The following is a 26,728-nucleotide window of genomic DNA, read 5'->3' as shown; positions in this document are numbered from 1 at the left end:
TTAAACAAAAAGCTGTGCAGACAGCTTTGAACTATGTTCTTTTCCTGCCAGCTCTGTAAATCATTGGTTGTGTCAGTACTAGAAGGTGTTCTACTGTGGACTTTTAAGAGCGCTATCTATACCCCCACACCCCCCCCCCCATACATACTTCAAAATACCAAGTTTTTTTTAACTGACCTCCTTTTTTTCATGTTTGAAAATTGCAGGCACAAATATAGTCATTTATTCATTTATGGCTAGAGCTTCCTTATTGGATAACACTGAACTGAGCACTTAACTGACCAAAATCTCCCAGTGTCTAGTTTGTAATCCTGCTAGTGTAATAGCACTTTATGGCCAATTTGTAACTGAAGCTTCCACACAGTGACTCTATGGCTGTTTTTTTGCTTCCTAGGCAGAGACAGCTCAGACTTGTGTGTACATGCTTTGCTTTTTATCCTTCTTCCTGATTATTTTATTACACAACTTCCTGTAAACTTTCTGATTATGAAAACTCCCTGATGGACAGAACAACGTAGTTACTAACATTAAACGTTCTTTAGTCATGATTATAAACACAGCAAATGACCTCTATGATCAGAATTACTTCTATAATTACAGATGCAAATAACAGTCAAGGCTTTGATTCAACTGTGACTGCAGCTGTTATTGGAATTGTCATTCCTGTTGGTAAGTGGACTTGATTTAAACTTTGAAGGAGAATTACACTGAAATGTAACTATAAATATACTCTTCTGGTTTTCAGGGTTGGGGGTGGGGAAGAGTACAGAAATGGCTGAAATGGGGCAAAGTAGTCTGGCTTTGAGAAAATTGTACAAGCACAGACATCTACATGGGAACATACCCATGCCTTCCTGCCACCCCTCCCATAGCTGGCTAATAGCTCTTTCTCTGTCCCACAGACATCTACATGGGAACATACCCGTGCCTTCCTGCCACCCCTCCCATAGCTGGCTAATAGCTCTTTCTCTGTCCCCTTTCCTCAGTGGTCATTGGCTTGCTGTGCATGGGGGGATACCTCATCTGGAGAAACTGGAAACGGAAGAACACTAAAAGCATGAACTTTGATAATCCAGTGTATAGGAAGACAACAGAAGAGGAAGATGAAGATGAAATCCATATTGGGCGGACTGCCCAAATTGGACACGTCTATCCCGCAGTAAGTACCAGAGGAAACACCTGAAGGAGAAGAATAATTTTGTTTAGATAGATAGATATTTCCAGCTGATTACATCATTGGTTATTTGCAATATAATTACGAAAAAACAGAGCTTCTTTAACAATCTTTGAGGGGGCAGAAGCCTAAACTTGTACGCAGCTCACATTGTTGCCTTAGAATATAGTAAGATATTACGTGTAAATGAAGAATAATTGTCCTAATCAATACACCTAGTAAGCTAGTAAGTGTAAAGCTAGCTCAAGAGCTCAATATGTGACAGCTGGTTTCTTATCCTCTACTGGCTTCCACGTTACTGTGCTTAGATTGCTACCAAGTTCCTAGACTATCTATCTTAAGGATAACCTGGGTTTCCCTACAATCCAGGGAGAAATCATTTCCCTTATAATATAACAATGCAAGTAAGAGCCAGATCGCCTCCAGGGAGGAGTGAATGAGATTCTGTAAGGATTTAAGGAAAGTTGCCTTGACGAGATGAAGCGTTTTAAAAAGTAAACACTCGTTTTGATAGCAAGTCCTGTGTGTGCAGCAGAGCCTGCCACAAGAAAGAGAACCTGTTCTACGCCGTGGCTTGTCTCTAAGGAAGCCTCCCTCCAAGGAAGAGCCCTGGTGAGATGAAGCACTGGCAGTAGTAACTGCTATGTATGTTTAAAGAGAACACATAGATGCATGAGTGAAAGAAGGCAATAGAGTTGCTATAGAAAAGCAGGCACTTTAGGTAATGCCCTATATTATATGAAAATCCTGCTAAAGATCATCGTGGAGAAGGTGTCATCCCCTATAAGAAGCTTTACCTGTGTAACGTACAAGTGAAATAAGCTTTCCAACACCTCTTTAGTAACACTTGAGTTAGTAACACTGCATTTGGGCGAAAAAAAATCAGTGCATAAAATAATTTCTGTCACCATTACACCAGGAACTGCAATGAGATTTTTTTAACAGAAAATAAATTTAGCAACAGAATCATTATTTGGTTCTAATGCATCAAAATTCACAAGTCATAAATTTTATCCTCAAGTGTGTTTTTCTTCCTCCACAGCGTGTAGCACTAAGCCTAGAAGATGACGGATTGCCATGAGGATGAAGTTGCTGCTCCAAACAGAATGCACTGAACAAATTTGCTTTGGATCACAGAACCTGCTTTTTCTTTTTAATCATTATTTATGTTGCTGAAGGGTAACCACAAAGTTATAATGAACTGCAAACATCCAAAGGATGTGAGAGTTTTGTATGTATAATCTTTTATACACATTTTAACTTGTTGCACTACCCATTTGTGATAGTGAATAAGCAACTGCTGAGCTACTAACTCAATGTACATAACCAGCCAGGCTGAAGGTTCAGTAGCTATTGCTTTATTTTAAGACTATATTTATAGATTCTTTGTAAATATGTTGAATATGCTTTGTGGCTATCCATCAACATAAGTAAAAGAAATTTATGTACAGGCAGTTTAGAAATATTTATTAACAAAATCTGGATTATAAGATCTGTTCTGTAAATATAGTAGAGGGGTGAGAGTATTTATTTTTTGTATGTTTGGCTTGCTGTGCATAGATTATCTGTGTATATATCTATCTAGGCTAGATAGATATATAGGCATATAAATATATACATATATAAAAATATATACATATATTTTAAAACTACTAGCCTAAGTTTATGGAAATTAGGGATAATTGACTTTCTACAGGATGTTTGAAAAGTTTGCTTTGAAATCTAAGTAAGAAAGAGCTGTACCGTGAGATAGCTGGTGAACGAAGCACTTCCAGAACAAACAGAACTCTGTTTTTTCAAAACTGTCTCCTAGGGGTTGCTTTTACGTTCTCCGGTCTTTCACGTTCCTCTGCAATGCTTTTAATTGAAGAGCTGTTGCTTACAGCATTTCAGTGAGGAGAAACTCCTACAGCGCCCATTTTTTTGTTTTGTTGCTTTTTACAGGTTGGCACAAATTTGGTTTAGGGTATTTTGTTTGTTGTTTTTAAACGTAAACCTAAATGCTTTTCCCCAGTGGGACTCTCGCACCTCTCTTACAGTAGCTTAGAATAAGTAGAAACAAAGATTTAGTCATATACTTTCACACACCCAAAGTGAGCGTTCTCATATGGCTGAGCGAGGGTGGGGGGGGCAGAACACAGTAACAAAAGTTGATTCCTTTTCTACTGGCCCTTTTCCTCCTATTCTTACTGAAGAGTCCAAATTTATGAGAGGCTACGGGGTGTTTCAATTCACCATGCATGGAATTCATTGAAGCTCAGCAAGCATCTTCCAAATGAATGCAAATGGAGAAACTTGCCCCACAGTAGATCTGACATACAACAGAGCGCGAGGCAAGGAGGTTAAAGGACCAGTTCGTAGCTTTATCAATATCTTTGAATTCCAGGAATCAGCTCTTTGAAAACAATCCACAGGAAGAACGAAGGGGGAACACATTCTGATACATGCATGATAAATACCTTTCCTCTTTGGTTCCCAAACTTTGTTTCTCGCTCCTGCCACTTCTTGGTAACACAATGCTGTTAAACCATTCTCTCCAAGATAACAAAAGGGTCCAAACTATGCATTATTTCTCCAGATATAATTAGAGTGAACAAAACAGAATGAAGTTCAAAATAGTTTACATAATCTCGCCTGCTTCTGCAGCAACGGGGAGTCAGGGAACGCTTACATGTACTCATTTATTGGCAGAACTTGTTACGCTCTCCTTCTGTTAAGGAATTTAATGTTTGTGCTATTTTTGCAATTCAGAGCTACTGATTTAGGAAGGAGAAATACAGAATGCCATCTCCCTTGCTGTACAAGTTTTGCTTTTCTACACAACTACCACCTGATTCCTTTCAGTCCCCCCAGAGAGCATTCAAGGGCCGTGCACTGGGATAGACAACACTAACTAAGCTTTGTGTTCAGCAAGCTCCCTGTTCTTCACTATTAAAACCATTACAGCTCATCAGCAGGTGCAATTCCTCCTCCTTGAAGGCCAGCTTCATGCACTCCTCCTTTTTTTTTCAGTCACAAAAGTAAGGCCGTCTCCAAGGTAGTGTTTTTTCCACCTAGTCCATCCTACAGAAGCTGATTTCTAGCACTGCTTTCTATCAGTCTCTCTGTGTCCTAGCTAGCTTCTGTGAGCTCAGAGTGACTATGTGGTTTGGCAAGCTTCCTCTGCACCTTGAGGAAAACTCACTGTTCTTTCTCATTTCATTTTATGAGATAAAATTCCCAGGCCCCTCTGCTATTGTACTGACGATCCCAATTCTGTGGCACTGGGCATCTGCACATCAAAGATCCCAATCCAAAATCGCTGTTAAAGGAAACATACTTTGATTTGAATGGTCCCTGAATCTAATCTTAAGTCTGTGGGAAGTAAATACACTTACCACTGTGCATGAAGGACCAGCACCTCCTTCTTGTGGGGCCCTAGAACTGTACAAAAAGCTAGGAAAAGCTGCCTAACAGTCTTACATCAGTCCAAGCTTTCATAGTCAAGTAAGTACAAGCAATACAGCCTGGAGATGGGTTTTCTCTTTTTTTTTAAAAGGAAAAATTCACACTGTAATGTGAGATGGAAGTTGATTCTTAACTAAGAAAAGGAACAAAGTGGCTAAAGAGCTATATAGCGTGCATTATGGCAATACTAAATAACCTCAAAATATTCATTCCATGGTCTAAACAGGCAATATATAAATAATCAAGCATCCTTCTATTCAAATTTTAGATTTTTAAGGCAGTGAAAAAAAATGATGAGCTAACAATTATTGTTTTAAGGTATGAAGCTCTGTTTTTACAAACCCATGCACTGTGTGCATGAAGAAAAAAACTGAGAAAAGGCTGTATGCGATAACATTGTAACTAACAGAAGAATGTAAATATATTTGAAAGTTCTACAGTTTTGATACTTTTTTAAAGACATACACAGGCGTGCGCACGCACGCGCACACACACACACACACACACACACACACACACACACACACACACACACACACACACACACACACACACACACACACACACACCCCTCCCGCCCCCCCCCCGTAAAAATCATGTATAAAAGGCTGCAGTTTTTTTTCAAACCATTGTAAATGAATTTACTGTTCAGTGTTGATTTCAAACTTTACAGATTTATAACTACTGAAAAGTCAAACACCAAAATTGTTTTTTAAGAAATTAATTATTTTAAATAATGGTTCAGCTTGTTAGGATGATATTTAACATTGTAATCATTTCTGATCTTTGTCTTGTCATACTGAAGTTCTGTTAGAGTATGTTCTTGCTTGGTGCCTTTTGTGTTTCAGTTTTTATGTTATGGATTAAAAGGACCAGGGAGGGATGGGGGAGGGATCTGCGCTATGTAACATTTGCTGTACTTACATAAATGAGGCGTACTGAAAACCAAATGAATACATTTGTAAAACAGTGCACTGTTTCTATAGAAAGATTAAATTTTTTTTTATCTGGGCCTACTGAATTAATTACTTTATAGTACTTAAATGCTGTCCTAGAGCTAGTACTGTGTGATATTTTGGGTTTCCTTAGCTTTTAATTGTCCAAAGCCAAAGCAGGACCTGGGAGTACTACTGTGCTACTCTCTTTACAGTTTCACTCTGTATTCAGCATCTTCAACTTCACAATGGCAACGCTGAAATACTTCCTATTCTACATGCAAATGAACAGATCAATTTTTTCTGAATTCTTTTCCTCTGCCACTTGGATTTTGATCATCTTCAAACCACACGGACGATAGTGCCTGGCTCATTATATTTAACTATGCTAAATAATTACAGCCACGATGTGATGAGAAGGAATAAGCAAGTAAGTAAAAACTCCAGCAGTACAAATACATTGGTCCTTATCCACTGTGAGAACATTTTTTATCTCAAAATTACCTGGCACATACTACAAAATGGTGCCATTTTTAACCCTAACTATGACATATTAGAGTATTTGAGCACTAATTGCAAGCTACTAAATTTCTTTTAAACAGCTTTTGATAAACCACATTTACTGATGCTGAAAAACATATATTTCAACCAAATATGCACCCTTCAGTCGCTCACAAAAAGGAGAGGTGCACTGCTATTCTTGGAATCACAACAGGCGGTCTTAACTTTTCTTACATTACCAACAACCCAGCACTTCTATGGAAATTAAGCCAAAAAGTGATCTAATGTACTAGAACTGCAATGGTAGCTTAAGATGGACACATGAGCAACGTACTCTTAAGCAAGTCACGTATTAACAGTTCAGTTAGCTAACTCCCTCTTCCCTGTCCCTTGTAAAAAGGAAATCATAGATGAGAAACAAGGATATTATCAACAGAGGAGAGATAACTAGAGGCATTTCATGAAATGGGCAGGAGGTGTGGATCTTACATGAACTTCTCCCCATTGTTTACTGCATTTCCCAGAGGGGTGAGAAGCTTGAGCATGCAGATAAATGTTTACAAGACTTACCTGTTAGGTATTGCAGTATGTCCCCTTTGAGCTGTCTTTGCAGGACGTCTACTGCATATCTTCAATTTGGTCATTAGCCAGTGCAATACATTGGTCTTAAAACACCAACAGCCACTGATTATGTACCTCTTGAAAACCAAGAACACAAAGACATGCTTCAAATGGGCATTCTTTTTTTCCTGTCCCAGGAATTTCACAGAACATACTCAAAGAAGCATGCTGAATTACAGCACTGAAGACAACAGACTATACGTTCTTCAAATGGTTTGAGTTGTTATAATGCCTTTTGAAATGGAGTATTTATTAAAAGTAATTCTCAGTTAGGTTCCCCCCCCCCCAAAGCAACACTGACAAAAGCAGTTCAGGCCTTTCAGACAAAAATTGTTATTACAAAACTGGTAAGGACTGAAACTGAAAATAGGTCTCCCTTTCAGTTAAATAGCATAGCAAAGTAATATTGTCGCAAATATCACCAGGGCTGGGGGGGGGGGGGGGGGGCAGTGACAGAGCCTCAGAAAAGAATCCCAAACCTGTCTGAGCCTTTGAGGTACACCTGCTATAACAACTCGGGGGGGGGGGGGGTATTTATTTATTTTAACCTTATACTGTATTAGCAATAAAATTATATATCAACTTATTTCTAAAGTTTCACTTTTTACACATACATAGTAACTGTTCTTTATGAGATAATCCATACTAATACTGTGTGGACTACTTTCATTAAGATGCAATACAACTATACTTATGCATATAAATCCCTTTAGTGTTTATATAATGTGTGTAAATTGGTTATTGATGTTAGATTTCTGTCTTCTGCAGTAGTATGTGTGCATCATTTCCTTACATTGAGTTTGATCTCTGTCAAAGCAGTCCTTGATTTTAACTTTTGAAACAGCTTTAAAGCGCACTTCTTATTTTACATCCTTCCTTTCAAGAAGGTGGCTGTAGCCATGGATTATTGCAGGTTTTTTCACTGCACGGTGACTCACTCCAAAATTTTTCTCAACAATACTACACCTTATAAAGGCGCCAGAAAGAAAAAAGGTGGGGGGGGGAGCAGAAGCAATACTACTGAATAATCCAGCAAGGCTGATAATTCACATATACCTTTTCACTGTTGGCATATGTATGCACACTCATGACACCAGCTACATTTTTCTTTGCAGTTTTGTGTGTGTGTGTGTGTGTGTGTGCGCGCGCGTGTGCGCACGCGCCACCTGCACGTGCAAAAATATATAAACAGCATACTTTTTTATGGCTGGTATATTACACTGGCACATATCCAGCACCAAATTCAGTTTTCTCCTAATGGCACAGTCTCAGCCTTAAGAGAGATTCAAAGGGCAAAAGATGGCAGCAGAGAAAGTGGAATTTACATGTAGAATGCATAACTTTGACTCTTAAGTAGGCGCTCCTTTTAGATTCGTCATTACTCCATTTGCACATTACTGGGTGGCCTGTGGCCTGCTCAACACACCACACATACATACAGACACACATCCACGCTTACTTTGCAAGTCCTGCTTTCCTCTATTCAAAAAAAGTTATAGCAGTATTTTAGGAGCACTCTACAGAGGAGTTTGCACTGACCTTGGATGCCCTGGGAACAACATACTGGTTGATGAAGGCATGGTAGAGTCCCACGTGACAGCTTAACAGACAAGCTTAAGCTTGTTGTAGATTGTCCTCATGACAAAATTTTTGCAGCTGTGTGTTCCTGAAATAACTTGCAAATGGTCATTTCCATGATTCTGTCAGCTAGCAAGTCTAATAAGTTTGAAGTTTTTCTTTTTCTCTCTTAAAGAACAAGGCCTGTTAACAGAAAAAGACAATCCCCTTGATGTCAAGACTTACAAAAAGACTACAAGGTGCCGGGAGGGACGGGAGGCAGGGAAAACAAGTACATTGATGGCTGGTTAAGGTCTAACACTAAATCGAGTTTGTGAAGAAAAAAGGACCCATCCCAAATATACTGAAAAGGAGCTGCTGGTAGAGGTGATCACTACCAGAGACGCGCTGCAGTATACAGGGTGCCAGGTTTCTAAAGATGGCCTTAAGAGGGTCCTTCACACCAGATTTGAGCCTCACCATGAAACTTGGGTCACTTACCAAGGAAGGAACTTTTTGGTCAACTTGAGAAAAGCAACAGCCATTCCTGCTGCAGACTGGTAAGTTGTCTACTAGGGGACCTGGTTGAGGAAAAGGCAACAGTCAACACAGTAAGCCAATATTAATCAGAATCAAGCTGTGGAGATGCACCTAGTCCACACCTTAGGAGAAATGGTCCTCAGAGCTTTCCTTGTGGCTGAGAACCATCTGCAGGCTAGTAGTAAGCATGTCCTAGCAAAGACTGCCATCACATGATGAAGTGAAATATGGTAAATTCACTTTACTGGAGTGAACCAGCGCTCAAATTCTGTGCCAACTTGTCCAGGACTAGAGGCAGGACTGTCTGAGTAGTTGCACATAAAGAGAGAGAATAAGCACTAATTTGCTACAGTGGGGAAGGATCTGGAGGGTTGGCATAGATTGGTCTTCCTAGTCACAGGACAAAAACACGCAGAGCTCTGTCCTTAAGTAAATATTTTCAAGTCCCTGTGACCCAAAATGGAGGTTTGACATTCTTCAATGTAGTAGTGACAGAGAACTACCTAGCAAATAGTTTACCAGGCTTGTTGCTCCTTGGTCAATAGGAGATGAACAGACTACTGAGCTACAGCATCTCATTTTTCTTATAGAGCTATGGAGCACAGGCTCCCCAGCCAAGACATGAGTCGCACTGAACCAGGTATTACACAGCTAAACAGAAGCTTGTGGCTCTGATTTCACAGTGGCAACCACAGTAGAACACAGTCCTCAGCTAGCTTCAGGACTACAATAGTTTACCTTGTAACAATTTCTCCAGAAGTGAGGCCATATACTGCAGGGTGATGAACTTACTTATATTTCTTTCAGATAGCTGGTGGTAGTAGCCACTGGGGCGGGGGTGGGGGATCACTAAGCAATAGTTAAGGCTATGTTCTTAGATCTTACAGCTAACCTGTAACTGCAACTGATCTCTAACTACATCTCACAAAACTGAATGAGCGTGAACATGATTTAAAAAATAAAATAAATTCTTTTAAAATTATTTGCAGCGCTGATTCATGTTCAAATTTCACTATGGACATCAGTGGGAGATTGTTTTTAAAGGACTACATGCAGCTACTTGGTAGGGCTTCCTCACTATTAAAGAAACCATTGCAACCTTTTCAACCATGACAAGGCAGCCTTCTTAATTAATAATGAGTTAGCGGTTACGATAATGTAAGAAGCAGATCTCCCTGATATTTTGACAGACCCTAACCTAGCTACATGGATAGATTATACAGGATTAAAGCAAAGAGAAGGCCAAGTTGGTAAATATTTCCCTTGGCTGCATATCAGTTCATTTTTGTAGCCCTTGTCTGAAGGCTGCAAATTTAGGTGGAAGAGTAGAGGTTACAGTTGCAGTGTGTAGCCAAGTACAACTGAGGCCAAACAGCAAAGACATTTTAAATGACCCATTTCAGGGTTTTTATCTGCTGAGTCTGCCGGTCAAGAAATTAATTAGTTCCAGCTGTAGCAATTTACTTTCATGCATATATATTCACCCACTGGGACTAAGCTGAAAGCACATACATCCATTTAATTTAAGCCACTACACCTAAAGGATAACAGAAAGCCTTACAACCAAACATTTAAGAAAAATCCCTGAATCTACATAGTTTGCTAATAAGACACAGACATAAATAAGATCTAAACAAAGAGAACACCTTGCAATAACGCTTAGAAGATAAGCAATACTTGGAAAGTAACGTTCTATATCTGAGTTTTGATGGCAGCAATTTTCTTACAAAGGCTAAATCAAGTTTTAGATTTCCAGAAATAAAGAAAACTGACAGAACTCATTGGAAATTTACATTCAATTATCTTTTTTATAGCTTCTTATGCATTAGCAAGGTCTGAAATTTGTACACATTTAAAAGCCTGACCTCATGAACTGACTTCATATTACTTTGATACTAAAGGGCAATAAAAGTGGTGAGAAGGTTAATAATAAAAATTTGTTCAAATACATCAAATACAAGCTGGAAGCCTGCTAAAGAGTAGGTGAGGTTAACAGAATCTATCATGTCTCTATACAGGAAACTGATGGCGAACATGTTTTTTTAATTTTGCATGCAACTTTGATCTTCCCACCTCATAAAAGGCCTAATGCAACTAGAAAAGATACTGAGAAGGGCAACAGGGATGACCTAGAGACGTTTTACACTTTTCAGGGCTTCAACTCAGAGAAAGACTAAGAGGATATGCAGTACATACCCGTGAAATCATTAATGTGCAAAGAAAGCACTAGGGAATAATTATTTGCCGTTTCTCACAATACAAGAACTTGAAGGCATGCGATAATATTTATTCAGGTAGCAGGTTCAAAATACATAAATGAAAATACTTTTCACAGAATGCATAAGCAAACCGTGGAATGCACTGCAACAGTATCTTGTGAGGGCTAACGATATAAATTAACGTTTAGTCAGTAACTCAAATTCACAAAGTGCAGGTCTGTCTGTGGTTTTGAAACGCAGTGTTTCAGATGCATCTTCTGGCTCATGAAGCATCTAAACATAAAAGCTGAAAGCTGGGCACGTAGCAGGCAAGGATTGCTCTATATATTCACTGTTCTTGAACTCTTTCCTAAGCATCTATTACTGGCTATCAGAAATGAGATGGGGTAGGTGGAAGTTAGTCTGATCTAGTATGACAGTTCTGATGATCAGATGAATAATTTCTCCTATTTTCTTTTTTTCTCTTAATCATTCTGTCTCATTTTGCTACAGAACATACAGAAACTGCGTTAAAAATACTTTACAGTAACAGATATATTGTCCATACGAATAAACAGTTCATGCATCTCAAAAGCAGTTCTGGTTCCGTGTGGAGCCCTACCGGACAATTATACACCTTTCATTCCTCTGTTCCTTAATCTTTACAACAACGAAGAATGAACTTACCCAAATTCATTGACCATACAAACTCCATTATTGAATCAAAATGATTTGGAATGTTCTCAAATTGAAAATTACTTAAACAAGACTTGCACAGAAGAAGAACAAAAACTTATTTTAATATCTTATGGTAAGGGAAAAGGTTCAGGGCTAATGTGAAATCGCTGATGTGCCTGATGAAAGCAGTATTTTTCATATAAGAAGAAGGGGGTAAGAAAGTTAGCTGAGGGCGTTCACCAAGCAGTGGATGCTGAACATCTAAGACAGTTGCAAACTCTGAATCCTGTTCTTGTTCGCCATATCCAACAACCTGGAAATTCAAAGGCCAGAAAAGCAATAAGAAGTGGATGGTAAAAAATCCAAACTAAGCTTTACACATGTTTCATAAGTCAATTTAGCAAAACATTATGAGTTGGATTCATTAGGACTCAAAATTCTAAATGAGTAGTCTAGGCTCCCTTTCTAGTCAACGGACGGTATTTTCAGGTAGTGCTTCATCCTCCCTGTCTGAAAATGGAAGCAGTCACCTCCAGAGGGGTCTCTCTCCACTCGTGGCAGAAGCAGCTTAACTGTACGTCTAACATCTAGATGGCTCGAGCTGATAAGATTATTCCCACTCCTGAAAATTACAGGGATAAAACCCACTACAGAATTTCACGTATTTTCTGCAACTTTCAGAGTTCTTAAGTTATGGTTTTAAGTAGCAGTGGGAGTTCAGAGACTGACATCCAGTGCAAATAATATTTTTAATCCCATCATTCAACTGCTACATTTCAGAATTTTAAAGTTTTGGACATTTTTTCATAGGATTCCACCTTAAAAATGCTTAAGTCACAGGACATGGGTAAGAAGAAAAGAAGAGGTCTTGGAATTTAATTAAGAAAGTCACATTATTAATTCATTTTAGGAAAGATATAAAGGAAAATATTCTAACATTGTACTGATTACAGATTTACTTACATGTATACTGAGTATTTTTCTATCATTTCCTCTGAGAGTTTGGAACCATTCAACCAGGTCTGCTTTGGTAAATGATTTTAATGCTTCAATCTAAATCCACAAAAGTACATTTTATGAGTCCCAAATACTGCACTGGTATTTTAAAAGCTATCTGATTGCTAACGTTAAGGACCACTTGAAATATCTTTATAAGCCTTATGTTTTCAAATTTATGAACTCGAGCACCAAATATGAGCCTAATAGCTAAACAGCAAGCTCTGACAGCAGCAGTCTCTGATTTAGCCAGTGCTTGGCAAGTGGAAATAAATTGAATTTTCCCAAGTTTTGTGAAATAGATCTGAATTTTAATCCCTATTCACTTGGAAAAGTAGTGGACAATGCCTTCAAAACCTGAAAGACTCACTCAAAAGATTAGTTTCGATGTTTATTCTTCATAACACATGGGTAATCATTTTGATTTGCGTTTCAGCCATTTGTTGAAATAATATTCTGCCTTCTATTCAAAAAGAGTATTTATTAGGAAAACATAACGGCCCCTCTGAAGCCAAGAAGAAGTTATCTCCAGTTTTAACTGATCTGAATTTCATTGTGTATTTTAAATATAAAGGGCTAGTAAGATGCAAGAATGCGACTGAGTTAATTCCAAATTAAATTCATTACCTCGCAGGCAAGCCTGTCAAAAAGATACTGCTGACTCATCACTTCATTCCAATTTCTATCTACTTCTTCACCAAGAAAAGAATCTTCACATTCTTTAATATTGATCAGAGCATCGACCTGTAAAAATATACTTTTATTAATACTCTTACAGGAAGCCAAGAATCCTGGAAAAGAAGTATGATTAGAATTCAACTAACTTAGGCTGCTGGTCAAATGTATTAAAATCAATCAGTAGTAATGTTTACTGCAATGACTGGTATCTGTAGCTAGGGCAACTGTCTTAAGTTCTGATTCACCAACATCTCGTGAGACACCCGAGCGCGCTGAACATACCCCTGAACCCAATACTGCCTTGCACTGTAGGAAATACAGCATTAAAATCCATAAAAGAAAAATCTAAGTATCCTCTGCTCAGTTATGAGGCAAGTCCCAAAAAACGTCCTTCTGTTCTCCATCCAAAGTCACAAAACAAAAGTAGGAACAGATACAGTATCACTTTTCTTTCTTCCTCTCCAAGCAGGCTGCCTGCTATGTTTTTCAATAAATCAAAAAGGAACACAGTTATTCCTTGGAGGTGTCCTAGGTTGCTTCTTTCCGATTACCTGAGCATGGAATGCATCTTCAGTTAAAAGCTTCATTTTTTCCTCAAAGTGCAAAAGAAATTCTTCTATTTTCTTGTCAACAAATTCAGAACTGAAAGATGACAAAAGGAAGAAAAGAAACTAGAGATAACGCATTTACCTTTCAGATTCAAAACTCTCCTATATCAGACCTGGGGTCTTCTGCGTTCTTTCAGTTAGGAGAGGGAAAATCCTCACAGGTCTAAGCCTCATTCAGGTGACACCTGACCAAAAATCTTTATCTCTAAACTACTGTTAAGACCGCACCACCACTTCTATGTCTGTGCCTGGCTTTCCTATTCCTCTCAGTTGTCTTCTGTGGTTCTTTCGAAGCTCTTTCTCCAATGAATACATGATCATGATCTCTTGCTTAAAGGCAATACCCAGTAAAGCCACTTTGTCCACACGGTATTTTTAATCATATCACTGTGAGCTGAATGAGAAAGATTTTGAAGCTGGCATGTTTAATTTCTGCCCTTCCTTTAAGACTGTTGTGTGAAACTGCAAAAAGTCTCCTATGAAACATAGCAGTCTTCAAAGCGAACAGTGGTATCATTACCCAAAAAGGCACATGCACAGTCACTTAGGCATTAACAGTGCTAACAAATAAACAGTTTGAAAAAAATCAATAGCTTAATAATTTCAAAATAGATGCTTTGGGAGGTTGTGTTGTTCACACATGCCTGGTCTTTAATTGTCAATTAAGTAGACTCTTAACAAACTGCAAAGAGGAACAGCAAAAATTTTAAGGGTAATGGACTTGAGAAAAAAAAGAGCACCTGCTATCCAAAAGGAATAAAAAGGAAAGACGCTAACGATCTGTGTAATATTAACATCATAAAACATGGAGTATACGCAGCAGAGATTTTCAAGAACTGTGTAAAATTATTTTCACTTCTAAAACTCACAGATAAACACGAGTTTCCAAGAGCTGTACCATAAATAGCTGTAACTGTAAATACAAGCATTATAAGAATAAGAAATCTTTGGAATCTGGAATACCAGTCCAGGTATGTGCGGGTCTGCACATACTGTCTCTGAACCTCAGAATCCCCAGCTGGAAACCCTTGAAGCCAAAACATTCTTAAATTAGTAAGACTTACTTATTCTTGGTTGCTTGTGTTGTTACAGTAATGGAGAATCCAATGATCCCAGAATTATTTCTGCAGGCAGGATACACATGGTAGCTTAAATGAAAGAGAGGGGAAAAAAAAGGCCATAAGCACAAATCCCTTTATATCCATAATCCACAACAACCAAATAAGAGCATTACCAGCACTTAGACCTGAAGTTTCAGTAAGGATGCCATTATCAAAGACTCCTGACGAGCTAACTTAAAGACAAATTCCAATACTAACAGGCATGACCTTTTCTAAGTCCAACTAGTCTCCTTTGCAGCTTTGTTATACATTTGATAAACAGACCTAGATAATTATTTCTGAGAATTCCTGTAAATTAAATATAAGAAATTACAAAATAGACCACAAAGGGTTCATGCTGAGTTCTCACCAATCCAGCTGAAACTGTTTTTAGGCACCTGCAGCCACCAAATACCATAGTTGAAGCCATGGCATATTCCCTGCTGGTTAAAATGGACAGTCTGACTGGGGCTCTCACATTCCTACCTCTGATTTAGAGACCAAGACTATTGAAAAATATCTAACCTCTCAGTGAAAGCTAAGCTAGTTTATTATTTGTGGACATCTCAGCTGACACTTCCCATCCCACAGGTTACAGTCTGAGAAAAACATGACATTTCCTTGACAGCACTTAACATTTCCCTCTACAGGTCTGAGGGCCACAGGGATGAACACAGAAATGGACACCATGCATACGAGATCACTGAGGTTGCCAACTTCTTGAGGAATGACACTTAAGGAACCCAGGAGATTTACCAGGTGTGGAGGAGGAAGCACAGGCAGAAAACAGCTTCATGTTTCTCTTGAAGAAATGCAACCTTTAACTGCTACGTCTGCCTTTCAGAACTTACTCTGATAATGTCTGTACCTGATCAACTCTCAAACATTAGAGATGCCTCAATAGACTGTCATTTACAAGCACTGGTCACTTCTGCAGAAGAGGCCAAACCTCAAATACTTTAGCCATTTTGAGGCCAATTAATATGAGCTTCACCCCAATGCAGTGAAGCATGAGACCTATACATGAGAAATCCAATCTAAATTTTCTTTTTTTCCGGGGGCGGGGGGAGGATGGGGAGGGGACAGAGGGGTCTTTTTAAGTTCATTAAGAACTATCAGTATGGACTCTGATCAAGAAAACTACCTCATCTGTTGCAGACTAAGAGACAAAAACACAAGTCTTTGTCTCACAGTCCAAAAAGACAGTTAAGGATGTTCCTTTGCCTTAGCTACCACTGTCTATCCAGGATATAGCAACAAATGAACACTGGTATCTTCAGTGTCACAGTTTATATGGACATCCCCAATATATATAGATTGCTTTCTTCAGGGACATTATCAGTTTATAGAAGCTTTGCTTATCTAACTGCAATATAGAAGCTACCAAAGCAACTAAATTAGATGAAGAAGAGTATTCAAAATTTGAACACTGGCCTAGATTCAGACTGTACATAACGCCAATAAACGCAGATAGGAAAAGACCCCAGGCTCCACTTCTGTACAACCAAAGGTAAGGAACAGACCCATCTGTGGACCTAGATAAATTAACTGAGTAGCTGTAACAGAAGTATCCAGTGATGAGGCTGGGTTTGTTTGTAGTGTATTACTTTGTACTTTCAGATACACTATTCCAATAATTAGACACAGGAACAGTTTCCCATAGCAACAAAGTATATGGGACTAATTGTTGAGGAAAAAAAAAAAACAGATTAAAGGAGCTATATATACCTCCTGACAAAGAGCTTACCCAAGTGTTTCTTTGGTTCGCAGGAAACTGAAACAAGGCTCTTCCATATGGGTCTGAAATATAGCCTGAATTTAGTCAAAATGTACTCCTGTGTTCAACAGCAGATATTTTATCATACCCACACTGCTTCATACCCAATAGATAAGCACGGTCAAATCAAGGAAGAAGGGACTAAAACAACTAAACTCAAATCCTCCTGTTCTCACTGTGCTAGAAAGAAACTAAAACAGGGAAAATCTATGTCCTGCAATAGTGTAAGACAGGAGATTAATCTTCACAAGAACTTATATTTCACAATGAAATTTTTAATTTATTAGTTCTTAAGTGAAACAGCACATTATTTGAAGTACCATGCTCAGACAGTCCCAACTACTTATACCAGGAAAGTGCTAGTAGGATGTGACAAACACACATGTCTTTAGAGTTATGATCTTGTCTTAATACTAATCACTATTTTTCCAAGCACCAGACGTTGCATGGAATATAAATGCTGCCTATACAAGTGCCAGTAAGCATTCAAGATTTGTTAGGAAAGGTCAGACTTACCACAAGCAACTCCATAAGAACACATTCTCTTAAATTCCTTGCCCCAGCCTAGAACAAACAAACAAACAAAGCCAGATTGGATGGTCTTCAGCATTAACTGCTCAGTAAGTTATCACAAAAAATGAAAAGTCAATGATTTCTGGCTTTCCATTGTGCCTCCAAAGCAGACAGCAAACGATTTCATTTCAGATCCACTGCATGAGTGGAAAGACTATCTTGAATTAACTGCGGGAAAAATAAAGCATCAACGGCAAGAAAGACAAGAAAGGTGACGATATCAAGACTGGAGTGGGTGACATATGGAAAAGTAGGAGATACATATTCACAATAATTGTGTATAAAATAATATAGGCTGCAACTTCATCATGGATTTTAGTAGGTCTCAAAATAAGTAGCTCTTGTGCACCGGGAGTTTGCTTACAGAATCACTATAATTCAGTCCACTTTCCCTGCAGAGTGATCACACAGACAGGTTCTGCTTTTTGGTGGCTCTGTGTTGATACTCTTCAAATTGTGACTGCACCGCAAACCACTAACATAAATGATTATGTGCAAATTATGATTATGTGCAAATCTCTAGTGCATTACCTGATAATAAACTGTCACTTCAGAGTTGGCATCATTTTTGTTAAGAGTTTTCACCTTACAGAGCATGTGCGCATTTGGCAAATCCACCACCCGGAACTGAACAGGGCAGGAATGGGCCAGAGGAGCAAACTGGAGCTTTCTGAAGGGAATACAAACAGCAGAGCGTCAAACACACACTCACGTCTTAGGCAAAAAACACAGAACGAGGCATCACAATCCAGATGCCGTCAACTCAGCATCATTCCCCTCCCCTTAAAACCACTTCCTATTTAATGAGCAGAAAGACAGAGAGGCTCTCTATATTATCATGATAATATAATTAAATGTCTTCAAGGAATTTCAATTGTGCTTTCAGTATTCTTCCCACCCTAGCCAACTCCTCCCCTCCAGAAAAGAATAACTGAAGCGGAATTGTACAGGAATCAAACAGATACTCACTCCACAACATAACTCATAAAATCCTTTGCTTCCTAGGAGAGAAAGTATAAACTTAGTTTAACTTTGGAGAAGGGAATTATTTGTTCCAATGCATTCTGCAGCATTCAGAAAGAAATTGATTGCCTGGCTTTGCCATGATATTCCAGTACTCTGCCAGTGATTTGTCAAGTTCCAAGTCTCTCAAAGGTGACAAGAGGGTCTGCTTTATTCTATATTGCAGAAGGAAAAAAACTCACCAATATAATTTCTTGCTTGGAAGTCTGTAGACTCTCTAAAGAAGCAAGAAAAGAACCCATGAAAGATTCAGCATAATACACTTCAAGCAGATAGCACATCAGATACAAGAAACTGAGAGGAGTACCCTGTCTTGCATGTGATGCTGAAATGCTTGGAAAGAAACTCCAGCTCCAGCTGAGGGAAAGCCAGCAAATAAGAGAACAACAGAACAGTGCAAGGAGGCAGGTAACTACATGGTAAGTATAATGCTGCATTCCCACAAAGAAATCTTAACTCTGTGATAGTTTATGCCCAAATCTTCAGCTTAGCTTTCAAGCCAGGATCCCAAGAGAACACCTCTGAAATTACCAGAGCCTCTAGTTCTAACAAAATACTTCGGCAAAAGTTTCTACAAGACTGCTTTCTTGTTGTAAAAACAGCCAACTTGTATGTCTAGTGAGAAATAGAGGGAGCACTGTACAAGTGTATCTGGGGCTAAACCTTGGTATGACCAGGTTTTTAAAAGCTAAAATGCCTGGTCTACATCAGAGTGCTAGCTAACACTTTGGCTTCTAGACAGACAGATGAATTGTGAGAATGATAACACGATCTTAAGGTGTATTACTGCAGTCAATCCTATCACTTGGCTGTATATACACTACAAATTTAGCAAGAAAACCAATTCCAACTGTGCATTCTAACAGCTGCACAGTTAGAATGATCCCACTAGAAATACAGACTGGCAGAGTATACAGAGAACAACTTCTGATTCTTAAATACACCACAGAAACCATATTTGAAGCATAAAACAACTACTCATTGTGTTTGCACGATACAGGGGTAAAATAGCAAAGTATTCTCAACTGCGTTGGCACTCTCATGTCACCCGGATCTGCCAAAACACTAGTGGAAAATAAGGCTGTCAAAACGGTTAGTAGTAGTTTTTAAAACATAGCTATTCTACTAAAAACAAGACAGAGCCCAAACTTTCACTACTGAGCTTAATACTTACTTGGCATGTTACATTTCCTTGTGCTAAACCCTCCACAAATAGCTGTGACTTGAAAGCCTTAATAAAGGACAATAAAGACTCTGCAGAAAGTCCCTTCATTAATCTCCTGTATTTGTCTATCACAGACCACTTGCCATGCTCCAAAATTACATGATGTAGGTCCCTAGAAAACAAAACAAAACAAACAAAAAAACATTTTAATTCAGAAATGCATTTCACAACTGTAGCAAGCAGAGAGTAGACCACAACGTCTTGGAAGGTTTCACTGCAATGAAAAACAAATTGGTAAGAAAATCAGTCAGTGTTACTGCAGAAGTATTTCACACCAAAGAGCCAACCATTCAGAAAGAAAAACAGCACATGCCGCTGAGAAACTGGACTGAGCAAAAGTGATCTGACAAAATGCAACCACCATACATCCTCCAATATGCTGCATTTCCAGAGATGACATTTCGCACGGGATTGCCTTTTTGCTGGAGTTGGTTTGGCAATATACAACTGAACTTTTAATGCACAGGTCCTCTCTTTCCTGAGGGACCTATGCATTGTTTGCACTACCTATACAGCAGCGTGTAATCCTATATACTGGAGTACAGCAGAATGACACCCAGTTCTTGTCATTGATGCATTACACTGCTGTGCATTTCTTCATCAAAAAAATGCAGAATCAGAAGCTTTTTTAATCTGCAGGTATACAGATGCCTTTTAATGTCAGTTAGCAAACTCAAGGTAAAATCCTAATGAAGATAACATTATTTGTTGTGTCAATAGCTGTTAGTGATATGAAGGCTAAGAAATACCCTAAGCTTTGATCTAATGTCTCCATTTCAGGATGCACTCTTCCTTCCTAGCAAGAACAAAGCCACAGAGAAGTAACCTCTAGCGACTACTACAGGTCAGGAGGCTACAGCCTTGTATAATTTTGATTAACATTTTCTCTTTTAAGAAATTCATCACACAGTGCTATCAGAATATTTATGTCATCAGATACAAGGAAAGGATCAAGTAAGATGTCAGGTTATATTCATACGGTACAAAATACTGCCTTTTCTCATGACTTTCATTAATGTAGTTTTTTGAAGAAGATTCTAGGTATCTTTTGCACTTTTGGGCTACAAAGAAGCTCTGACTCCAGTAAAGATCAGGCAGATTTCTGGATCAAGCAGAAACTTCGCTGGTTGACACTGACCTTATGCAATGCCAGTTTTGTCAGCTTATCAACTTATCTGTACATCTGCAGCATCAGGCTTCGAGTATCTCCTCTTCTCTCTTTCACCATATTTTTAAAAAGAAAGAGCAATGAACAAAAGCTGTCTAAATAATAATCAAAGTATAAATAAAGTTTCTTCCAGGGAGAACGAGGGGGACTGATAAGGAAAGAGAATGCAACGTGTGCGATCTGAGCCCGGTGGCAAATAGAAGGAACCAAAGGGCAGCTGCGCTGGGATGCTGGAAGAGGAATGACCCCAGCTGACAATTTTTCAGATTTGACAATTTTCTAAGGAGAAGTTTTAACCTTACAGTGGGTACACGCAGAGGTTACTGACAGAAGAAATGCAAGCAACTCTAAAGAAAAATATATACAATAACCATCTTTATATAGGAATTCATGTTAACTTTTGGAACTTGATCGTTAATATTGGGTACTTAGTATAAAGCAAAAATATTTGCCAATATGAAAATTGGACTCTTACAGTTATTGTGCTGGCATCTACTACATTCAACAAGATTATGCAAAGCACTGTATGTTAATTTATGATAAAAAGATAAGCAACTCCTCAAGCTGCTACAGTATGCTACTATGACAACACAGGATAAACAAAGATGACTGCTTTCTTTTCTACCACCACCCTAAAATTAAGCCTTTCCCACAGAGACTCACTTGGCTAACACGTCTGGTTTGATGAGCATATTGAAATAGGTCTTTTTTAGTTCCTCTTTAACCATCTCAAAAACCTCTGGAGTAAAACTGAAGTTAGACACATGGTCAATGATGAGCTGAAACAGTAGCTGTAAAGAAAACACTATTTTCTTAGTCATTTGTACCATGAAGAGGAGAATGACTTGGTTCTTTTCAAATCAACAAAACATGAGACAAAAAAGAGCTTCCCAAAAAACCACTGTTTAAACCTGTTACACTTTCTCCTGGCAACTAATCAATTATATATAAAATACAGTAAGATCTTTAATAAATAAATTAATTGTTTAAAAATAAATGATCAGTTACCAGGGCATATCACAGTCACTGCACATCAATCAGATAAAAATGTTGTTAAAACCATATGAAGCTTTCTAGGTAGAGAACTTAAAATTAGATGGCTCTCTTTCAATACAAAATACATTAAGAATTTAAACTTATAATAATCAGTAAATCACAACGAAAATTATTTACTTGAAAACAAAGTCCACAAAGAAAGAAACAGTCTAAGTATACTGATGGGATGAATCTGGACAGGAAAGTATTCTCTTATATCATCCTGCAGAGTATGCAAATAGCTTGCTCACCTCTAGTCTCAAAAAAAGATATCATAGAAGGGATGAAAATTCATTCTACTCCTTTCATCTCTGCCTCATAGTCAAAATGTATGCAGGACTCCAGAGAAAACAGAAAAGTATACCCAATTTCAGAATATATAGGTATTCCTTGAGTTTTTTCTTGTTCTAGATTATTCGTTTTCTTTGGCTTCAAATTAAATTCTGCTCCAAGAGTTCCCAATAATCTCTTCCTTGTAACTGAACAATTGGGTGTAATAACCTCTCTTACTATTTAGCTCTCCTCCCAAAGGCCATCCCTGTGATGACTGAAAAGCTTCTGAAAGCCAGCTATGACAATTTGAGAACTGAGATTAAAATTCCATCTTGGCACTGAGACTAATAACTTTAGTAACACAAGTTCATCGTGGGTCCAGAAGTTCACAGTTAACAGAAGGCTCTTGGCCTTTAGCTGAGATTCCTTAGAAGTGTTAGCATTTAGCAGCTAAGTCCCCTTGCTAACACAAACTTACCTGTATTGCATATATATCTCTATTTTACTCACCTAACAAGAAACCATTATCAGCGGTCATACTTGTAACTGCTCTTTTCACATAACCAGCTGGTGGAGATCAGTCTGTGTCAAAGACACTTTGTGTAGACAGGGGAGGTCAAATAGTCAAAAAAGAAGCACCTGTGACAGTTACTGTCTATCTCATAACATGGAACACAAAAGCTATTAGGAAAGCACTTTTTAACAACAGCTGTATTACGTGGAAACAGGCAGGAGCAAACACTAACTTGTCCCAGCTTGCTGCTGTGTGCCTCATTATTCCTCCCCAGCTTTCTCCCCCTTGCACCTTCAAACAATATGCTCTGCACACATACCTGCCCTTGTTATCTGTCTTGGCCCTGGCTCTTAGACCACTTCCATTAGAGGAAGCCATGGGAAGCTTACACGTAATAAGCAGAAGTTAAAATCAGATTTATACTGAGAAGAGTTGCATTATAAATTTAACATCAGATTTTAGTATTTTTAAACAGTTTAATTTGATTTTCTCTCTTACTGCATGCAAAAAACACTGACTTGGTCAAAGATCAGTTCCTTTGCACTTAACCTTCTTTACTCCATACTCATTCTTGTTGTAATTCGTAAGTCTTCCCCTCACTAACCTTACATGTTTTGAGCAACTCAGCAGGAAATGCACATGGTTGTTATACACAAAACCATTACCCCTCTATAACCTTTAATATGATGTAACCACATGAATTAATGAGTTGCAATGTAAACCTAAGTCTTTCAGGCTTCTGACTAACTTACAAAACAATGTTCAGCATCTGATTTGTTGAACTCTGTCAAGGAGGATGTCCATTTGGTACTTACAGGTAGCTTATGACTGAATCCTTTCACTCTAATGATCAAACCATGCTCTCCAGCCACTAGTTTGTACTTCAGTTTAGCGATATCAGCTCCATATGCTGGTTCTGAGAGATTCAGAGAGAGGATGCTAACAAAAATCTCTAGCAGCACCACACTGCATGAATGAAAAAGGAAGTGAGAGTGGGAATCAACACAGAAAAGACACACATATTGAAGATAATAGTTTTAAAAATAAGCTGTTCAGGCTAAAAGCTTGAAACACCTAGCTATGAATTAGTTTTTTCATGCAAAGGACATACAAGAATGTCTTCTAGGATTTCTGACATGAAACCTCAAAGTTTTGTAGATTTGATGAAAAGGAAAAAAAGGTTATTAGAACTACAAAGTATAACAATCCACACCATTCCCTAGAGTACACAAGGATAACACCTAACTTGAATAAAGAATCATTTTTAATTGTTTGTTTGTAAAATACTAATAATGCTAAAAAATGTGTTAAAGGTAGCTGCATAGAAGCCACTTGGAAGATTCATATCTTTATCTGAAATGGAAGTGGCTGTAATGGAGACACAATAGGTATAAATATATTCTATAATTTTAAGGAGACTTTCATGATGGTTAAAAATTGCAAAGTGCCCCAGAACATTAGGATCAAGCATTTCTATTAAAAACTCAAAACCTACATTGCTGAGGCCTGATGAAAAACAGGTATACAAAGATATTTCTAAAAAATTGGTTCTACCCCTTGTTGCAATAGACAGTCTTGATCAAAGGTTAGTGGGCAAGCTGCATATGGGGGGTGGGGGTGTAATGTATTTATGGAGTTACAAACAGAAGACGATGCAACACACACACACTCTACTGTTGCTCTGTCTCAGGTTTTTCCACAGCTATATACAGGAGATTTTTCAGCTTGTTGAATGTGCTGCCCACAGCTGGTGGTCCATTCCAATGGAATCTTTGATGAGCTTTCTGTTTCTGGCAAATGACTGTGATTACCATAAGGTTTATAAACTACTGTTACATTGAGGCAGCTGCACTAACCCCTAGTATGCATTTCCTTTCTCTGGCAAAAATACTCCATTCCACATCTCCTCAAAAGATAACTACTGAACTACAAAGAAAATTTGAGGAAAGAAAGAAAGTCTTTATTCTAATCTGTGTTGGACATTTTAATTGGTACTACTTCATTGTAGAATAAATTTTCTGTCTTGGTCTGCAAGGTATATTACAGAGAGAGATTCTTACCTCTTTGCAGACTGTTGTACCTGTGCAGAAATCAGGTGGAAATGTACATAAGCTGTGGAGAAAGAAAAAAAAAAAAAGAAAGAAAGGAAAAAAACAACTGCAGAAACAATGTCAAAGGAAAAAACAACTGCAGAAACAATGTCAGCTTCAATTCAAGTATGCAAATACTTTTCCTCTAGACTGTTCTGTTTTGGCCAACTTATTTCTTTGAACTACATTTAAATCTAATGAAAACTTGGAATTGTAGTCACTTTGCATTTAGAAACTGGAAAAGCCACTCTTCTGGTGAAAATAGATTTAATATTTATTCAGCTTGTAAATTACTAAAGACAAGTATAATGTCTTTATCTGTTTCCATTATCTTTATAGATGTTAATATTACTCTGTTTCTGTCAAAAGCAATAAAAAGGGCTCTAAAACAACAAAAAACTCTATTGCAGTATATAAAGCTACGTTTGAGCTACATCAAAAAGCTTCTCAACAGGAACTAAAGTATTATCCTACATAAAATCATTATACTAATAATAGTAAATAGTTTAATTTTATACTGTGTCTCAGTGATTACAGATAATATTTTCTGAGTATACAGAGAGAAGATGAAGGTTTGAGGGCAAGGAAAGATTGGAGTTTTTTTTGGTTTGGGGTTTCTGTCGTTTTCTGGTTTTGTTTTGTTTTTATCTGTTTGTTTTTTTAAACTACCAGACTTGCAAGCCTAAAACTGGCTCTTTCCTCCCAGGTGCTTTTGCTCCTGAGATGCTCTCATATTCTCTTAGTTAGATTTTTTACAAGACATCGACATTTCTTTGAAAAGAGGAAATAAAGTGAGTTGTGAAAAGGGCTTTCAGTTCCTGGGGCAGCTTCATGTTGAGAAGTCAGAGGCCAAAGAAACCATAAGAACGCCAATAATTGGTCAGACACTGTCTTCTACTGACCTATCTTTTTAAGGTAAATACTGTGATGCATTCCCATAAAGAAAGGCTCCAGAGTTTGAATCACTGTGCAAGCTCTTGCACAGTGAACAAAAGAGGAAAAAAAAAAATCCACTGGAATCGAAGCGGCTTATCAGGCTAGCATAGTTAAGACATTCAAGTTTATATAACCCAGGTAAGACAAGCGAGAAATAAAGATATAATCAGAGCCAGGCACCTCTGGTATACTAGACTGCATGACAAAAGTAGCCAGTTAGAATTTGGTTGACTGGAGGCAGATGAAATTAGGAGAAAAAGAAAATAGAAGAAAAGAAAAAAAAGCAAGAAAAATGCCCCTTGAGCTTCAACAGAAATAATGCAGTTGCAATGGACAAAGAAACGTCAGGTACCCACAAAGAAGATGACTTTTTTTCTCCAGCACTGGACTGACAAAGCCATACAACACAAATGGTGATAAACCAACCTCAACTTTACAAAATCTATCTATTTGATAATAAAAGAACAAAAGATATGACCTTTTCTTTACTATTAAATAAACCAATCTCGTTATACCAAAGTCTTCTTTTTGAATGTAAGTTATTGTCTGGCCTTTCTTATTCTACTGCAGGATAAAAAGCGATGGGTAAGCATTTAAGCTCTTTTCTTCTTCCTAAATCCAACACTGAGTTATGTGTCACCATAAAGAGGAAAACTTGCACACCTTACCTAACTTCAGCATAAGATCTTCTGTAGGTACCATCAGAAATCTGCAATATCTCCCCCAAAGTTGGGTTTAAAACCTCACACACAAGCAATCTGCAAAGACTGGTGCTGAAATAGGGGTGAATAGTTGGACTAGGGGCCAAGAAGGTAAGAGCAATGAAGGATAGGATACAACCGGCTACATAAATGAGACTCAAAAAATAACAATGCTGTAGCTCAGCGCTAACATCTCTCTCCACAGATGTGCCTCAGAAAAAACCTATTTGATATGAAGAGCTATCTACTTACAGAAAAAAAAGGCTGTACAATGAAATTGAATAGGAATTTAATAAGAGTAACGATTGGTGCTCCTGGATTTTGGAAGGTAGTGAAACAAAAAATTCCAATTCTAAGAAAATTGCCAATACTGACTACGT

The 26,728-nt window shown here is 38.1% G+C and overlaps 2 protein-coding genes across 9 annotated transcripts in view; one reads left to right on the top strand and one right to left on the bottom strand.

Moving 5' to 3' along the window:
• The window catches only part of LRP8 (LDL receptor related protein 8), a 193,605-nt gene extending 190,528 nt beyond the window's left edge, over positions 1-3,077 (top strand). For all 6 annotated transcript variants that reach the window (XM_068953191.1, XM_068953189.1, XM_068953190.1 and 3 more), the window contains 3 exons: positions 601-669; positions 987-1,159; positions 2,217-3,077. In XM_068953191.1, the coding sequence (XP_068809292.1) occupies positions 601-669; positions 987-1,159; positions 2,217-2,255 (281 nt within the window). In that variant the 3' untranslated portion in view covers positions 2,256-3,077. The remainder of the gene's footprint in view (positions 1-600; positions 670-986; positions 1,160-2,216) is intronic.
• Positions 1,072-26,728, bottom strand: part of LOC104149623 (nardilysin) — a 47,618-nt gene continuing 21,961 nt past the window's right edge. Inside the window, exons 19-35 of one of the 3 annotated variants that reach the window (XM_068953186.1) lie at positions 24,682-24,733; positions 23,437-23,587; positions 21,463-21,590; positions 19,581-19,743; positions 18,353-18,384; positions 17,915-18,053; positions 17,327-17,374; positions 16,781-16,833; positions 14,998-15,081; positions 13,877-13,967; positions 13,275-13,391; positions 12,615-12,704; positions 11,892-11,964; positions 8,737-8,816; positions 8,218-8,439; positions 6,628-6,755; positions 1,072-1,179 (exon numbers count right to left, since the gene is read on the bottom strand). In XM_068953186.1, coding sequence (XP_068809287.1) covers positions 8,395-8,439; positions 8,737-8,816; positions 11,892-11,964; positions 12,615-12,704; positions 13,275-13,391; positions 13,877-13,967; positions 14,998-15,081; positions 16,781-16,833; positions 17,327-17,374; positions 17,915-18,053; positions 18,353-18,384; positions 19,581-19,743; positions 21,463-21,590; positions 23,437-23,587; positions 24,682-24,733 — 1,346 coding nt within the window. In that variant the 3' untranslated portion in view covers positions 1,072-1,179; positions 6,628-6,755; positions 8,218-8,394. Of the gene's footprint in view, positions 1,180-6,627; positions 6,756-8,217; positions 8,440-8,736; positions 8,817-8,856; positions 11,965-12,614; positions 12,705-13,274; positions 13,392-13,876; positions 13,968-14,997; positions 15,082-16,780; positions 16,834-17,326; positions 17,375-17,914; positions 18,054-18,352; positions 18,385-19,580; positions 19,744-21,462; positions 21,591-23,436; positions 23,588-24,681; positions 24,734-26,728 lie in introns of those variants that run through there. The other 2 variants (XM_068953187.1, XM_068953188.1) reach the window with 2 other exon arrangements.

This window comes from Struthio camelus, chromosome 8, assembly GCF_040807025.1.
Source record: "Struthio camelus isolate bStrCam1 chromosome 8, bStrCam1.hap1, whole genome shotgun sequence".
NCBI classification, from domain to species: Eukaryota; Metazoa; Chordata; class Aves; order Struthioniformes; family Struthionidae; genus Struthio; species Struthio camelus.
Note: the sequence above shows the minus strand (reverse complement) of the source record. Positions and strands in the feature narration are given on the sequence as shown.